Consider the following 18,561-nt stretch of genomic DNA (forward strand, 5'->3'; position numbering starts at 1 on the left):
CGCTAACTTTTTCTACTCGGACAGTGGACCTGAGTGAAATCCCCTCCTCTCAAATTTCCGATACTGCGTATGGGTTGATCGCTGGTCAATGCTTAATTTGGTAGTGGGCATATTGGAAAAAAACTGCAAGAGGATGTGGTGGAGGTGAACGCAATTACATTAAAAAGACATTTGGACAGGTACATTGGTAGGAAATGTTTTGAGGGATATGGGTCAAACTGGACTAGCTCAGTTTCGCAAGTTGGTCACAATGGACAAGATGGATGGAAAGGCCAGTTTGCGTGCCGTATAGCTATGACTCTAAACTTTCACCACTCTAACTTTAAAACTAACCCAATTAACTTATCACCTTCCAGCTTGTAATCCCCACCACGTTTTTATTCTGGTTTCTGCCCCCCTCATCCTCTGGTACTTATCAAGGTCTCGGCCCGAAACGACTGTCCATTTCAGTCCTTAGATGCGCCTTGACGCGCTGAATTTCTAGAGGCATGCTCGCCAGCACAGGGCCTCGGTGCTCACTTTAACTCTGGCCTTAATATTACCGGGGAGTCCCCGGCCACATGAGGCGCTCTCATCTCTCCCATTCTTCGGCCCCGGGAGGCACTGAGAGACACAGCTGTCCCCTTCAACCCGGGTTCAACCTCAACCTTCGGCACTGTCTCTGCGCGGAGTTCTCACACACCCCCTACCAACGCGCAGTTTTTCCCGGGTGTTCCGATTTCCTCCCGAGATGCGAGACACAGAACGCAAGCATTAAACACTCAAACGACACTTTATTACAAACATCTACAGCAATGCAAGCAAGAACAAGATCTACCGAGAAGCGTTAAAGTGATTTCATATATATTAGTGTAAAAATCTCTTTGTAAAATATTTACACACATCCCCCACAGAATTCAGGACAGTTTGATTCCACCATGACACAAAAGGATTAGAAAAAAATACCCATTAATATTTCACCGTATACATCAATAAATTTATACTACACATATACACTCAGTGGCCACTTTATTAGGTACAGCAGTGGTACCGCTTCAAGTTTCGACGTGTTGAGCGTTCAGAGATGCTCTTCTGCACACCACTGTTGCAACACATGGTTATTTGAGTTACTGTCGCCTTTCTGTCAGCTTGAGCCAGTCAGAGCATTCTCCTCCGACCTCTCTCATTAACAAGGTGCTTTCATCCTCAGTATTTTTTGTTTTTTGCACCATTCTCTGTAAACCCTAAGGACGGCGTGCTTACAATTTCCAAGAGATCAGTAGTTTGAGACACTCAAATCAGCCAGTCTAGCATCAACAACCATTCCATGGTCAAAGACACTTAGATCACATTTCTTCCCCATTCTGTTGCTTGATCTGAATAACAACTGAACCTCTTGACCATGTCTGCATGCTTTTATGTATTGAGTTGCTGCCACATGATCGGCTGATTAGATATTTGCATTAATGAGCAGGGGTACAAGCATGCCTAGTAAAATGGCCACTGCGTGCACTTCCTCCTCATCTACAATCTTAAACATCCACGGTACCTGTGGTACGTTGAATGGTTTAAGAACAAATGACCACCCTATTCCTGGATTTGAAGGCAGGATGTTTAAAGTACCTGCTTGAGCAGTAGTTGGACTGGTAGGAAACTATACATCTCTCCAAAGAAAGAGTTCAAAGATTAAACGACGAGATGACAGCACCATATCTACATGAGATTTGCGGTGAAATTATCGCTTGATTGTGATTCTACACTAACGCACCCATACACAGGCAAACTAATCAGGTGACATGAGGGACTGCAGATGCTGGAATCTGCAGCAACATACAACTTGCTGGAGGAACTCAGAGGGTTGAGCAGCATCTGTGAGAAGAAAGAAACAGTGGACATTTTGGGTTTGCAGGACTGAAACCAAAATCAAACTGGAATCTGAGAAAGAACAGTAGTGTCTAGGAACTCGGCCTGTTCCATGCATCAGAGTCACCCTGAGTCTCTGGTTTGCACTGAGAATTTCTGATCCGAAACATTAACTGCACACTCTTTCCACACATGCTGCTTGACTGGCTGAGATAGATCTTCCGACATTTTTGCAGTTTAATATTTTATAGGGTAGCAGTGAAGCTTTGACCCTCCAGCCTTTTAATGTGATGGAGACTGGTCTACCTCCCAAGCCCTTTCACCCTCCTTCTCTGCCAGACTTATCAACCCAGGGCAGAACACATTGATGGAATTAGAACGTGCAGATTGAAGCCCCATATTTCAACCTTCAGTTTGAGAGAGTCCTGACAGTCCTCACCCTAAACACCCACTGTTTAGTCCTCTCCACAGATTTTGCCTGGCCTGCTGAGTTCATCCAGCATTGTATGTATGCGCGCGTTAATCTGGATTTCCAGCAAGCGAATTTCAGGTTCACTCTGAAAATTCCTGCACTGGGCTTCCAGTAAGGTTCTCTCCCCTTTCCTCAAACTTCCATCAGCAGGAATATCTTTCATTGGCTCCTTAACATCCACACTCCCCCCCCCCCCCCACCACACCCAAAAACACACCTTCAATCAAGTCATCTCCAGACCCTGTATATTTCAGAGTAATACAAGCCAGCTTGTGGGATTTCTGTACTGTGGGGTGGGTGAGGTGAGTGAAGGGGTGTGAGGGGATGGGTCCAGTCAGTTGCCTATTGTGGTTACAATACTCACTCATGGAGGCAGAGATGGGATTTAAGCTACATTTACTCAATGTCAATGAAGTGTCAGACTGACTACCTGCATGTGTTGATGGGCTTTCAAAGCAAAGTTCTATTCATGGCTCCAGACTCTCAGCAAAGACCAGAGAAGGCCATTCAGCCCCTCAAGCCCATTACAGCTTTCATTGCGACTAAGAGTGATCTCCATCCTAACCAGGTGACTTGCTGCAGGGACCAATGGGTGTTGGGTCAGTTAGGGATGGGCAATGAATGCTGGTGGGTACCAGCGCCACAGAAGGTGATTGATTCATGATGGAGGTGGGGGGGGGGGTTGAGGAAGGTGGCAAGAGGTGGAGGGTGGTTGGAAGGAAGTTTATAAGAGGCTGAATTGCTTAGAAAGCTGCTGATTGATGCACCTCTCTGCACTCCCAATGATGACCAGCACCATTCACATCAAGAAAATTGGGAACAGACAGCATTTGCCTCCCCTATCTCACTTTACATCATATACCCCGCGCCCCCCCTCCCCGAGATTCTGTCTAATGTCAGGACCAGTCTGGACACTGCATGGGGGGGGGGGGGGGGGGGGAGATGAGAGAGTGGAACCAGACATGACTATGCACTCTCTGTCCCATCTCAATGTTGCACAGGGTGAACTAGACTAACTCACTGGACTTGTGGGCCGCTCCTTAGGACCCAAGTCTAGCCAGAATCTGATGTTTTCCTCCCCCTACCAGGTTTCAACAGCCCCCCCCAAAGTTGGGTTAAAGCCCACTTTACCCCCTCCACAGATCGAGTCTTTCACCCATGTTGAATAATGGCCTGTGAAATCCATCGATTGGGAGGTGGTTGTTGGACTTGTTCGACACCCCACTGGCTGAGCAGTGTGGGAGAAAGGCGATGGTTTAATGAATAACTTGAGGTCATGGGGAGCAATGACAAATGTCCCATTGAAGCTCTCAGACTCTCGGCTTCTTGTCCATTGAGTAGTCAGATGCACATTCAGTAGTTAAGCCACGTTGGATGACACCAAACCCCTGATTCTGTCTCTACCCTGGAGGGTTCCTCCAACTGAAGGCAGAATCCTCACATTGACACAGTCCATTAGTCTTCAACCCGAATCTGTCCCATTCATCGGACACACATTTCTTCTCTTTGGAAGCCAAGTACAACTAGAAAAGGAGCTTCCCCAATTCAAGTCATGCTAAGTCAGAATGTAGAATGAGTGAAACCATTGCCCAAGGTCAGTCCTGTCAGTGAATTCCACAGAATCGCCTGAGAAACCTGTCATCAAATCAATTGAAATTGTCTGTGTGAATAGTTAGGATTAATGTTCGAATTCAAGCATCACTGATCCCATCACGGAGAGACAGCGAGATAAACAACACCCCCTCTTTAGTGGCGTGGGGGGTGCTGACTGATCAAGTCAGTTTGCAATAGTCCAGTGTTGACCCAGGCAGTGAAGTCCATGCTGCAGGAATTCTGTGACCCATCGAGAATGCATTGCATCTCTGGTGGATCAGTGGCTGTGGTTCTGCTTATACCAGGATTGCATTCACTTCACCTCGATGGAGCTGGAGTGAGTGTTCAATTAATTTTGTATTTTGATTGGAGTAAACATTTAACAGCAACTCTTTCTCTCACTCTGAAATGCACACACGCACTCGTTCACACATTCGCAGATATACATATGTGGACATACACGCATGCACAAACCTTATATACACATGTACACATTCACAGAAACACATACTGTATGTCACACACACACCATATATACATGTTCACATATTTACACATATGCATATGTAGACATGCGCACACACACTTAGATACCCGTGTGTGTATATAGACCACACACCCCATACATACATGTGTGTGCATTTACGGGTACACATGTAGACACATGCACACATTTACAGATATACTTGGGTAGACACACACAAATACACACAGTTATACACATGCATACTTTCTTGTTGGCTCACCAGTGAGCAAACTCACATAGGTGTGCTCGAGTACAGAGCACATACACACAGATAACAAGGACATTCTGACAAAACCACATGAACCACAATATCTGTGCACGCTCATCAGAATGTATGCATGCTAACAAAGAGGCAAGTTCCTGTTGGGTTCCTCCAGAAATTTGGTATTTTAGAACACGTCCACACACACTTGCTCTCTCAAAGAGATAATCAAACAGACCTGTATACACTTAAAGACACCTACATGCATTCAGAGCGAGAGAGAGAGAGAGACACAGACACAGACACACACACACACACACACTTCCCAATCACTCTTCCTCTTGCTCCAGTGGGTTAAGCCTTAGTAGTCAAACGAGCATTCTGTATCACAGTAGTATGTTCTGGCCAAGACCAGAGAGGTGGTGAGACGATGCACAAAATGTTGCTCCCCACTGGCAGCCGGGAGCTGAGATGGAGCACCCTGAGCTACAAGGAGAGATGTCACAGAAACCTTTTGACCCACAGTAAAGTTCCAAATTCCAGTGTTTTTCCCAAAAAATAAAAGAATCCAAAGGGCTCGCAGTTCTCAATCCTTCAACAGGCTTTTCCCATGCAATTCATGGAGAGGAGAGAGGGTGGAAGGCTGGGGTTGGGCTGAGGGGGGAAGCTGACTCCTGGGTTCCGCCTGAACATGAGTGTGTGGTCCTGAGACAGCAGTGGGGATTGGAACTTGTTGCGAAGCCCATGTATCACCACCCTTCCACGGAGCAAGGAGTGCCGGAGAGCCCAAGTGCACAAAGATTTGTTGGCAATCAAGTTCTGTTCAAGTGACTACTGCAAGACGAAAGGAAAGTAAACCTACAAGTACTAGAGGTTCCAACCCCAGGCCCTAAGGCGAAGCTCCTACAGCGGCGGCAGCTCATGGAAGACCCTCCTCAATGTGATGGCCCTCGGTCTCAGAGATGGCGTCAGCCGGGTTCACCCGGCCCAAGTCCTGTCTACACCATGTTCATGGCATCCTCTGTGAGGAACTGATGGATCTGCTGGAAAGTTGGCCGGTCCTTGGCATCCCTCCTCCAGCAATTCACCATGACGTTGTAGAGGGCTTGAGGGCAGATGGCTGGGCGAGGGAGGTAAACCTGAGGGAACAAGAGACAGAAAGTGGGAATCATAGTCATAATGTACTACAGCACAGAAACACATGAGTCATAGAGGTGCAAATGAAGATGAGAGGTGGAAGTAAAGTGCTTTTCTCACTAGGGTGGAATTGGCTAATTTGAGAGGACATAATTTTAAGGTATTGGGGGTGATGTCAGTGGTAGATATATTTTTTTAATATATACAGAGTGCTAGGTGCCTAGAATGCACTGCTGCAGTGGTGTTAGAGGCAGATAGATTAGGGATATGTAAGAGACTCTTAGGTAGATGCATGGATGATAGAATAATGGAGGGAAATGTGGGAGAGATGGGGTAGATTGAAATATAGGCCCTTCAGCCCACAGCACCCCCCAAGCATTACCTGCTTGCCCTGCTCCCTGAAGAACTCGCCTGCGTTCTCAATGACCAGCTCATCTGTGAGGTGGTAGTAGGGTTGCTCCTTGCAGAGCACCAGGATCTCCCACAAGGTCACGCCGAAGGCCCAGACGTCGCTGCTGGTGGTGAACTTGCCCTGCAGGGAAAGGAGGAGATCAGAAGGTCAGAGTTGCTCTGCCGTTAGCACCAGGATTAGATGGGGTGCATGCTAAGAGCCAGCACAGAGGCTGTGAGATCTCTCAAAATCCCTCCCATCCGCAGTTGTGTCACATAAAGCCATCTCACCCATTGCCTGGTTCACAAGTGACATTATTTTTTCAAAAAAAAAAAGAATCAGAGTACTACAACACAGAGACATTGTCCATGCTCTGGTCTTCTGCCAACTCCCATCTACCTGCACCAGGACCATAGTCCTCTGCTAAGGAAACACTGGCTCTTTGAATTTTATAAATGACTTGGATGAGGAAGTGGAAGGGTGGGTTTGTAAGTTTACAGTTGATGTTGTGGATTGTTTTAGAAGGTCGTTAAAGCTCACAATGGGACATTGATAGGATGTAGAGCTGTGAGGGAAGGGTAAAATTGATCTTGGACTGATTAAAAGGTTGGCACAACGTTGCGGGCTGAAGGGCCTGCACTGTACTCTTCGGAGTCCTCTGTTCTAGAAGGTGTAAGTACAAGTAGCACACATGGGTGTTGTTTCAGTAGGATATAAAATGGGAACTGCAGAGTAGCCACAGGCAGGTTCCCTTGTTCTTGATGCCCCTTGTAATGGGAGTCCCTAATGTCACTGAGCCATAACCCAGCATTCATTGTCCAGCCTCCCAGCCCATGGTCGCTCACCAGCAGAATGCTTTCCCAGGCCATCCAGCGAATGGGGAGCACAGCCCGCCCCTGGATCCGGTAGTAGTCACCCGCGTACAGGTTTCGGCTCATCCCGAAGTCGGCGATCTTGATGGTGTAGTTCTCGCCAACCAGGCAGTTCCGCGTGGCAAGGTCTCGGTGAACAAAGTTCATTGAAGCCAGGTACTTCATGCCTGAAGCGATCTGGCTGGCCATGTGCACGAGACTTGGATAACTGGTTTGGGTGGAGTGGGGCAAGGAGAGGGAGAAAGGGGAGAGCAGATGTTATTTCCTGTAGAAATGAAGCAAAATGAGGGACACCCAGATTTTGGAGCGTGCATGGATTCCAGCACAATTAACAAGAGATTTATCTTACGGAAGGATGTAGGAGGGAAGAGCTAGAATTGATCCTAGAGTATAACACTGGCACAACGTTGTGGGTTCAAGGGCTTGTACTGTGCTGCACTGTTCTATGTTCTCTAAGTTGCCCCTCTAGGTTAATGCACAGAGTCCTGCCCATCAATAAGAAAGAAATAAAACACCCTGGCTAAATCATGGGTTCAGTACAATCTTCCCTCAGTCAATGCTAAGGAACGCAATGGTTTCCTTGGTCAACAGTGGGTAATGTGGGACTCTGCTGGGTCAGTAATGGAGTTCTCTGTTTGGTCAAAATTGGGGGAGTAGTTTGGGATCAATCTGAGAAGTCTCTCCAAGCTAATAACACAAGAGATTCTGCAAATGCTGAAAATCCCGAGCAGCACTTGGAAAATGCAGATTAGACAGCACACATGGAGGCAAATAAACTGTCGATGTTTCGGGCTACAAACCTTTATCAGGACCGGAATGGAAAGGGGCAAAGGCCAGAACAAGGTGACATGGGGAGAGGGAGAAGTACAAGCTGGCAGGTGAGGGTGAAAGTTGGTGGGAGGGGAGTGGAGGGGTGATGATGCAAGAAGGTGATAGGTGGAAGGGGCAAAGGGGAGAAGGAGGAGAAATTTGATAGGAGAGGATAGTAGACCATGGAATAGAAGGAAGGAGATGGAGATCCAGAGGGAAGTATTGAGCAGATTATAAGGGATTATAAGGCAGAAAGAGGAGGTGGAATTTATAAAGGTCCCATTGGCTCAATAATAATGTATAGGGTTCTCTGTTGGGTCAGTAATGGGAGTACTCTTTAGATCAACACTGGAAATCTCCTTAGATTAAAAAATGGCTACCAGAGTCATCTTTAGGTCAGAGGTCTCAGTCAGGTCAGAAATGAATTACAGATGGATCTCCTGTGTCAACCATATTGGATTTCCTTAAATAAATGAAGGGGTCCTTGCCAAGTCAGCACTGGTACCATGGGTCTTCTCTGGGTCACAATGGGGTTCAGCTGCTAACCTGATGCTCGGGACGTTGGTGGCCATTGCAAACTTGTCTCCCAGCTCGTGCTGGCTGAGGAACTGGTTGAGATCCCCATTCTCCATGTACTCAGTGATCATGCAGAGTGGGTCATCCCTGACGCACACGCCCAGTAGCCGGATGATGTTGGGGTCTTTCAGCCGCGACATGATCTTCACTTCCTTCAAGAAATCATTCCTGTTGGTGGAAAGAAGAGGCTTAGAGGTGAGGACGACTGTAAACTGCCTCCAGCAACAACCCTGAATCATCGTTCACCTGGTGAGACAAATATGGCACAGGTCGTGACCATTTGGTCCACTGACTGCATACCAGCTCTGACTCCCTTCCCCTCTTTCTGGTGTTGTTTAGCTAATTTTGAATGTGCATTTGGGCTCTATTTCCACCACTGTTCTGAGCTCTCCATTCCAGTTCCTCACTGCTTTCCACCGAACAAAAATTTTCCTCTTTTTCCTCCCAGACATTTTAATGCTTACTCTATGATCCTTTGATAAGTGAACACCTGGTTTGCCCTGTGTAAGATAGTCCTTATCTAATACATCAACCAATGTTCATTGGAGAACTGTCTAACCTTGGCCCACGTCCCTGGAACCAGCCCTCATTTAGAAACTTCACATCCTTCTTAAAATAGATTGATCATATCGGATAAAATTACTGTCTAACCAAAGTTCTGTATGGATTTACCATACCTTTCCTGATTTTGTACACCTTGCCCATGAAGACCACTGACATGTTGCAACAAAAAGAACCAATTGATAGCTCAACCAATTTAAAGTGAGATATGTACACTGTATTTACACACAGAGGCCAATTTCTTAGGTACACCTGTTCGTTAATCAGCCAATCATATGGCAGCAACTCAACGCATAAAAGCATGCAGACATGGTCAGGAGGTTTAGTTGCTGTTTAGATCAAACATCAGAACGGGGAAGAAATGTGATCTTAAGTGACTTTGACCGTGGACTGATTGATGGGGGTGGTTCGAGTATCTCAAAAAATGCTGTTCTTCTGGAATTTTCACACACAATACTCTCTATAGTTTATAGAGAATGGTGCAAAAGAAATACATCTAATGAGAGGCAGTTCTGTGGGCGAAAATGCTTTGTTAATGAGCGTGGTCAGAGGAGAATGGCTAGATTGATTCAAGCGGTCAGGAAGGTGGCAGTCTCTCAGATAACCACACGTTACAATAGTGGTTTGCAGAAGAGCATCTCTGAATGCACAACGCATTAAACCTTGATGTGGATGGGCTACAGCAACAGAAGACCAAGAACATACATTCAGTAGCCACTTTATTAGGTACAGGAACTACCTAATAAAGTGGCCACTGAGTATACCATATATATTATGAATAAAGTACATCTTTGAAATGAAAAACCTAAATATAAATGTTGCAATACAGGTTTATTTTTACATTAGAAATGTAATGCTGGGGGTGGTGGTAGAGGGTGAGATTTTTGGGACATTTAAGATAGATAGGCACAGGGCTGATCGAGAAATGAAGGGTTAGAGGCTGTGAAAGAGAGAGATGTTAGATTGACTGACAGGAAAACAAACAGACGGCGGAGGCTGGAATTGAACCAGGGATGCTGGGGCTGTCTGGTAGCATCTCACTCTTTATTTTAAGCTTGCAATCACAGTTGCATCATGGCCCAGAATGAATGCAAGAGGGAGTAGAGAGTAGGGGACCCAGCTGGTTCCATCACAGGCACAGCTCTTCCAACACCAATAGCATCTACACGGAGCACTGCCTCAAGGAGTTGGCACCTGGCATCAAGGATTTCCTCATTCAGGACAATGAACCCCACTACCCAGGACACACCACCTTCCCGCTTCTTACTGTCACACAGGAGGTACAGAAGCCTGAATTCCCACAACAGGAACAGCTACTTTCTTACAACCATTTTACATTATTCTAGCCGGGTATGGAAACACCATTGCCCTTAAACAGAAAATCTTACAAAAAGTAGTGTATATGGCCCAGTCCCATCACTGATAAAGACCTCCCCACCATTGTGCACATCTAAACAGAGTGTTGTCGCAGGAAAGCAGCATCGATTGTCAAGGACCCCCAAACCCAGGCCATGCTCTCTTCTCACTGCTGCCATCAGTAAGGTGATATAGGAGCCTCAGGACTTGCACCACCAGGTTCAGGAACAGTTACTACCCCTCAAACATCAGGCTCTTCAACCAGAGGGGATAAGTTCACTCAACTTCACTGTTCCCACAACCTATGAAGGACTCTTCATTTCATGTTCTCAGTATTTATTGCTTATTTATTATTTTTTTTCTATTTTGTATTTGCAGATTGGTTAATTGCCTGTCCTGTTGGGTGCAGTCTTTCATTGACACCATTGTGCTTTCTGGAATTATTGTATATGCCCACAAGGAAACAAATCTCAGAGTTGTATATACTTGTACTTCAAAATTAAATTTCCTTTCAACTTTGAATTCGGCTCCTGAATCAATCTTACCTCAGTGATGGAACACCACAGACCACCTCTTGCACTAGCATAGATTTGTTTCTATTTGTTTATCTTTTTTTCTCCCCATGTCTGTTTCCAGCATTACCAATGCAAGCCTATCTTTACTTTAGAAACATAGAAAGCCTACAGCACAATACAGGCCCTTCAGACCACAATGCTGTGCTGAAGAATGTACTTTAGAAATTACCTAGGGTTACCCATAGCCCTCTATTTTTCAAAGCTCTATATACCTATCCAGGAGTCTCTTAAAAGACCCTATCGTATCCACCTCCTCCACCGTCTCCGGCAGCCCATTCCACGCACTCATCACTCTCTGCGTAAAAAACTTACCCCTGACATCTCCTCTGTACCTACTTCCAAGCACCTTAAAACTGTGCCCTGTCGTGTTAGTCATTTCAGCCCTGGGAAAAAGCCTCTGACTGTCCGCACGATCAATGCCTCTCATCACCTTATATATCTATTTTGTTTGGGTTGTCTAAACCCATACGCCTGCAGAGATGCCATAAACAAGTCTTTCACTGAACTTGGGCAGCTGATGATAACCTTGTCCTGACTAAATAGTGGTCGGGTAATGAAATGGAATAACCTCACATTAATATTTTGACTTGAATGTTATTCATAAAATAATTAAAAGATACAAGTGCAGTAAGTTATTTTGAAATAAGAATAGAGAGCAGAATGCTTTAGCGGGCTGGTTACAAGCAATGAAACACAATTCAAGACAGTACTGTCACTGAATCTTGCAGGAAGGGATAAGGAGATGGGAAAGAGCAAATAGGGTTGTGGACCTACCTGGCATTCTTGGTGGCATCTGAGCGCAGCATCTTCACGGCCACCATCAGGGGGCGACCTTTGCGGACATTGAGGGGGATTCCCAGGTCCTCCAGCTCCTGAGGGTTATGCACTTCACACAGGTGAACCTACAACAGGAGGAGGAGGAGGAGTGAGGTCGTTGGCCATTGGGCTAAAGCCAGCTTGCCGATCAAGGCCCCTTGTGTCTTTTTTTGAACGGCTAAAGAGAAATTGCAGAGCTTTCACTTACAGCACACGGGGAGGCCAATTTTTGCATTAACAGGGTTGCAAAAAGAAGCCCAAAATGAAAACCTTATCTATTGGCTAGACATGGCAGAAGAATTAGGCTATTTAGCTCATCGGTCCGCTCCACTATTCAATTACGACAGGTTTATTTTGTCTCTTAATTTTTACCTAAATACACCCATTGCCTTGGCCTTCACAGTCACCCATGGCAATGAATTTCACAGATTCTCCACCTTCTGGCTGAAGAAATTCCTACTCATCTCTCCAAGGGGATGACCTTCTAGTCCGAGGCTGTGCCTGCTGGTCATCAATTCCCCCACTATTGAAAACATCCTCTCTATGTCCTTTTAATATTTGGTAGCTTTCAAAGAGATTCCTCATTCTACTAAACTCCAGCAAGTACAGGCGCAGAGCCATCAAATGCTCCTCCTACGTTAACCCTGTCAATCTCGTGGAACTCCTCTGGATCCTCTCCAATGCCAACACATCCTTTTGTAGATATGGGGGCCCAGAACTGCTCACCATACTCTAAATGTGGTCTGAGCAATGCCGAATGAAGCCTCAGCATTACATTCTTGCTTTGAATTCTAGTCCTCTTGAAATGAATGCTAAAATCCCATTTGCTTTCCTTACAATCGTATCAACTTGCAAGTAACCTTCAGGGAATCCTGCACTGGAACTCCCAAGACTCTGTCAAGTTCTGAGAACTTAGACTTTATATGCAACAATTGATTACAATGTTGCCCCAACATTCCCATCTCTTCTATGTGCCCACCCTGCCTCTCTTATCCACTTACCTCCCCAAACTGGCCCTCCCCCAGCTTCTCCCGGAAGACAAGGCGTTGCCGTGGGAACTCGCCAACAGTGACCTCCTTTCCAGCCAGCATGTCAATGGCGATGGCAGGGACGGCGTATGTATTATTTCCCGTCACTCCCTGCAGGTTGATGATGTCAGCCTCGGCATAGTGGGGCACGCTGTTAGGGAAGCCCGTTTGAACGGCCATCTTGGTGAGGTCAGGCTCCGCGTACTCCCCGTTGCATGCTGGGAATGGGAAAGCAAAGGGATCAGGAGTCATGGACTGAAGGCAAATCTGTGTTCATGCAGGACACACTTCATCGCTCTGGATAAACACAGTACCTCTAAGAAGTTGCATACCCAATGGCCAAATCATGCACAGCAAGAGTCCACAGTAAGATGGCGGAAATTTGGGCGCTGTTGGTCGAGGGGAATGATCCTACTGCATCCATCTTACATACTAGGCACAGACAGGACAACAATCTGAACCTTACTGGTGGCAGCTCTTGTGATGTAGCCAAGGGGTGGCGAACCTTTGGCATGCATGCCCAAGATACCACATGCAAAAATTTTGTAGGGACTTTGCATGCCCTGCCACCCCACAATTCTTCAAAACACACCCACAATAAAAAGGTACATAAAGATTACCCTTACTGGCAAAAATACAGCAAATGATTCAGTGATGGAGAATATGTTAAAGAATCATGGCTAGAATGTGCTCCTTTCCTTTCTGATCATTTTTCAGAAAAGAAAAATCACCATGGCATGCAAGAATTTTTTTAAAGATTATTGCCAATTTGGGTACACGCTCCAAAAAGATTCCACCCCTATTTTAGCCCATTTCAAATCTGTAGTACAGATCTGTTTTAGAGCACAGAACAGGACTGGCTATTTGGATCACAATGTTGTGCTGACCCTTTAGCCTACTCTAAGGTCAATCTAACCCTTCCCTCCTACAGAGCCTGCCATTTTTCTTATGTTCATGTACCTATCTAAGAGTCTCTTAAATGCCTCTAATGGATCTGCCTCTACCATCTCCCCTGGCAGGGTGTTCAATGAAAAACATACCTCTGACGCCATCTCTGTACTTTGAAGTTTTAAGGAGCTAATTCTAAGACCCAAGTTAGAAATGTAAGGTGTATAAAATCATGACGGCATTGATGGGGTGAATACATTGTTTTTCCCAGGTTTTGAAGAATCAAGAAGTGGTGGGCACAGATTTAAGACGACAGGGGAGAGATTTAATAGGAACTTTAGAGGCAACTTTTTTTTTAATATATGGAGCGAGCTGCCGAGGAGATGGTTGAGCAGGCACAACAACTTTGAAAAGACAGTTAAAAAGATACTCGGACAGAAACGATTTAGAAGATTATCGGACAAATGCTGGGAAATGGGACTAGCCTAGATGGAGCATCCTGGCCAACATAGAGACTACGGACTGAAAGGCCTGCTTCCATACTGAGAAGTAGCACCTACCAGAAGCTAACTAATCTATCAGTACGATTTTTGCAATCTCAGCCAACAGTGGTTCCGACTTATGGAAACTTAAGTTCATGGACCCTCATGTGACATGGGCAGCAGGTATACTCAAGGACCTGCTCTCCTGTTCAGAGGAAATTTCCATGGTCCGGCACTAGTCAAGTCCAGGGGCATCGGAAGAGTGTGTTTCAATCCAGATTTTCTCTGCTGGGGATATCCTGAACAGGCTAGTGCAGAGTTGAAGCTGTTCAGCCCGTTATTTTATACTGCCGCCTTCCCCCTCTCCACCCTGGTTCCTTGAAGATTTGCCTCTCCACAGTGGGAATGGCTTCTAACCAATCAACTAGGATGATCTCCCATGGCAAAGGTCAAGCCACCACGGTGACAGGAAGAAGGAAATATAACAGCTTTCCTGTTCCCACTCACATCACAAAACAGCCAATACAATTTACTTTATTGTCACCAAACAATTGATACTAGAGCATACAATCATCACAGCAATATTTGATTCTGCGCTTCACGCTCCCTGAAGTACAAATCGAAGTAAATATAATAAAAATTTAAATTATAAATCATAATTAGAAAATAGAAAAGGGGAAGTAAGGTAGTGCAAGTCAGGATCCGTTCAGCAGTCTTATCACAGTTGGAAAGAAGCTGTTCCCAAATCTGGCCGTATAAATCTTCAAGCTCCTGAACCTTCTCCTGGAGGGAAGAGGGACAAAAAGTGTGTTGGCTGAGTGGGTTGTGGTCCTTGATTATCCTGGCAGCACTGCTCCGACAGCATGCGGTGTAAAGTGAGTCCAAGGATGGAAGATTGGTTTGTGTGATGTGCTGGGCTATGTTCACGATCTTCTGCAGCTTCTTCCGATCTTGGACAGGAGAACTTCCATATCAGGTTGTGATACACCCTAGAAGAATGCTTTCTACGGTGTATCTATAAAAATTAGTGAGGGTTTTAGGGGACAGGCCAAATTTCTTCAGCCTTCTCAGGAAGTAAAGGTGCTGGTGGGCCTTCTTGGCAGTGGACTCTGCTTGGTTAGACCAAGTCAGGTCATTTGTGATATTGACCCCGAGGAACTTAAAGCTTTTGACCTGTTCCACCTGTGCACTACCGATGTAGATGGGGTCGTGCGGTCTGCTACTAGTTCTGAAGTCAACAACCAATTCCTTCGTCTTGCTGACGTTGAGGGATAGGTTATTGTCTTCGCACCATGCCACTAGGTTCTTAATTTCCTCTCTGTACTCAGACTCATCATTACCCAAGATACGGCCTACAATTGTGGTGTCATCAGCAAACTTACATATTGAGTTTGATGGAAACTTTGACGAGGGAGGGAATGAAGCAATGGACTGAGTAGCCTTGGAGTCCACACCCATACACAATCCAGCAGCTGGTGTGGTTTAGTTACGAAGGCTACTTGTTTGCCCCAAATCCCCTATTATTAACAAGATTTAAACTCCACATCTGCAGTGGTGGGATTTCAAACTTGGGTCTCTGAATTGTTTGCCCAGAGGACCAGACCAGCAAATTAACCTCCTAGTTGTCGGTAGAAAATTTGAGGCTCCCACTGGCTGCTCACAACTTTGATCTAGACCCCTCCATCCATTCCCCTCCCACCCCTCCTTATCCCACCCCTTGTACCATCCCCAGCCCAACTCAACCCAACTACCAGTCCAATTTGGCGAGGTCCTTACCATCTGTGTTGATTGGCTTAAGCTGGTCCTTAGAGCAGCCAGGGCCTCCAATCGGGTGAGGGTTTGCAGAGAGTAAGAGGTGATAGGCTGGGTTGTTTAACAGGAGAGCTGTCGGAGAGGAGTGAACACAACAAGGGTGGATGAACATCGAGGGTGGAAGGAGGAGCAACAAGACAGAAGGGGAAACAAACATGGGAGGAGGGGAGGGGCAGGGGGTGGACAACACAATACTTGGGGTGAAGCCTCTTGTGCCACCACTTACACAGCCTCCACCCACCTCCCCACCGCCTGTTGGGCATCTCAAACCTTTCCTCATGGTGACCTCATCCAATCACGTTGCACCTACCATGGTGGTTCTAGGAAAGGGACTGTAGTAGGTGGCATGGCATTGGCCCAAAAATGGAGACAAGTCACACAGCTCAAATTGAGAAGCAGAACCAATCTGATTCCAGAAGAGAAAGAGGGTCCATTGAGTTTCCCCTTTCTCTCTCCTCCAACCGCCCCCCACACCTGCCAATCAGTACAATCTCTGAACATTGATTGGACAGTATACAGTCCCTGCATCCACTGGTTGAGGAGATAAGGTTACAGCATCCAATACACTGGCCTGGTGCTCCCTATATCCAACACTGAACCTATCGAGCTAAACATTCCCTTTCCTTACCCATCCCCCCCATCTGTTCAGCATCATGATTAACATGGTTTAATTCTCGTTTTAAAATCTGCTGGAAGAACTCAGCGGGTTAAACAGTATCTTTAGAGAGGGAGAGGAACATTCGACGTATTGAGTTGAGAACCTATGCCAGGAGAAATGTGACATTGGCTGAGAAATAAATTAATTAAAACCTCTGATAATATGGTAAGTATTGTTCACAACTCCTGACTGCCCAGCATCCAGCTCACTCATTCATTTGGGCTGTGAGTGGGGAGGGGGTGGTAGGAAGTGGTGGAATTAAGAGTGCAATTTGGGTGTGCAGCAGACTGCGGGACTGGTGTGTGAGAGTGGAGAGTGGAGCTGGGATTTGTAGAACATCTGTTATTTCTTGCTCCTGTCAAAACTTTCTGGCTTCACCAGAAAATTTACTGCACCATTGTAAAATGTGATAAAGAGGAAAAAGGGAAAATTAACGTATGCATGGACCACAGTCCAGAAAATAATATCCTCAAAGACAACAGCTTTTGGAGGTTTACTGTATGTGATATGAAAACCCATCCACACCACAAAAATCCACCCTCCCAGTTTCAGACACAGTACAGAAGTCCCTGGCTCCCATTCCAGAGTGATCAATTTATACAATTAGATGCTGGATTACTGGAGTTCAAGTAGACAAGTCCAGATTTATTTATTTATTTTTAAATGCCCAGGATAGAAACTTCAAGTATGAAAGGAAGTACTTGGAGGGCGTAGAGTTGAAAGGAGTTAAGTTTCTATTTACACAGAGAGTGGTAGATGCCTGCAACGGGCAATATGGAGGCAGATACAACAATGGCATTAAAGAGGCTGCTAGACGGACACACAAATATTACAGGGAATGGAGGAACGTGGGTGCAGACTCTGCCATCTCCACCACAGGCACTAGCCTCCCTGCCAATGAGGGCGGCTGCGAAAGGCGGTGCCTCAAGAAAGCATTAGATTGATTTGTATGTTTCTATGTTTGATCTTGGAGTAGGTTAAAAGGTCAGCACAACATTGTGGGCTGAAGGGCCTGTACTGTTCTATGTTCTATTATGGACCCTCACCATCCAGGAGATGCCATCTTCTCACTACTGCCATCAGGGAGCAGGTACAGGAGCCTGAAGTCCCACATTCAATGTTTCAGGACCTGCTTCTTCCCCGTCACCAGATTTCTGAATGGACAATAAACCCATGAACACTACCTCACTGATACACTTCATTTTTATTGTACCTTACAATAATTTTTTATGCCGTGCATTGTACTGCTGCCAAGATAACAACAAATTTCATGATGTACGTCGGTGATAATAAACCTAATTGTGAAGTGCAGACCGACAGGTAGTGGTATAATTTGGCGGGTCGAAGGGTCTGCTCCCCAACCTGCACTGTTCCATGCTTAGGCCCCATAATCTGCGTTGCCTCTGGATAACCCTAGCAAGGTGGCGGTGGTGGGGGGGTGGGGAAGGGGGAGGGAAAAGGGTGGGGTGGTCTTCAGGGATCCTCTACCAACTCCATCCAAAACGTGTCAACCAGCCGCGGACCCCTCTCTGCTGTTTTCTCTAACGGGGGTGGGGGTTACCCCTCCCCCCAAATGGATTTGGCTAATGAACTACCATCCCCCACCACATCCCCTCACCCACAGCTCACCGTCTCCATCAGTAGCTCCTGGTGGCAGATCGGGCAGTTTCATCCGCACTCTGCTGGGCTCCTGGTATTCCAGCTCCCCGGAGCTGATGCGCTCGTACAGGTTGGAGTGGCGGCTGGTGGCCCCGCTGGTCTGGGTGTTGTTGATGACGATGGTGTCACCGGGCGTGGAGAGCCTCACGGTCAAGTCCCCGTCTGAGATCCGCCGCTGAGCCTTGGGGTTGGGGGGGGGACATTGAGGGGGAGGAATGGTCAGATTTAACGCAGGAAGACTTTATCTTTTCACCTCTCCCACCCAGACAATCTGCCGTTTCCCCTCGCCACATCCCACTCCCCAC

General features: G+C 46.3%; 1 protein-coding gene across 7 annotated transcripts in view; it reads right to left on the bottom strand.

The window, feature by feature from the left end:
• Positions 1-753: 753 nt before the first annotated feature.
• Positions 754-18,561, bottom strand: part of LOC140718375 (discoidin domain-containing receptor 2-like) — a 136,311-nt gene continuing 118,503 nt past the window's right edge. For 6 of the 7 annotated variants that reach the window (XM_073032033.1, XM_073032064.1, XM_073032015.1 and 3 more), the window contains exons 11-18: positions 18,227-18,437; positions 15,904-16,011; positions 12,731-12,975; positions 11,688-11,815; positions 8,392-8,589; positions 7,009-7,243; positions 6,155-6,304; positions 754-5,774 (exon numbers count right to left, since the gene is read on the bottom strand). In XM_073032033.1, the coding sequence (XP_072888134.1) occupies positions 5,634-5,774; positions 6,155-6,304; positions 7,009-7,243; positions 8,392-8,589; positions 11,688-11,815; positions 12,731-12,975; positions 15,904-16,011; positions 18,227-18,437 (1,416 nt within the window). In that variant the 3' untranslated portion in view covers positions 754-5,633. The remainder of the gene's footprint in view (positions 5,775-6,154; positions 6,305-7,008; positions 7,244-8,391; positions 8,590-11,687; positions 11,816-12,730; positions 12,976-15,903; positions 16,012-18,226; positions 18,438-18,561) is intronic. The other variant, XM_073032075.1, reaches the window with a different exon arrangement.

This window comes from Hemitrygon akajei, chromosome 2, assembly GCF_048418815.1.
Source record: "Hemitrygon akajei chromosome 2, sHemAka1.3, whole genome shotgun sequence".
NCBI classification, from domain to species: domain Eukaryota; kingdom Metazoa; phylum Chordata; class Chondrichthyes; order Myliobatiformes; family Dasyatidae; genus Hemitrygon; species Hemitrygon akajei.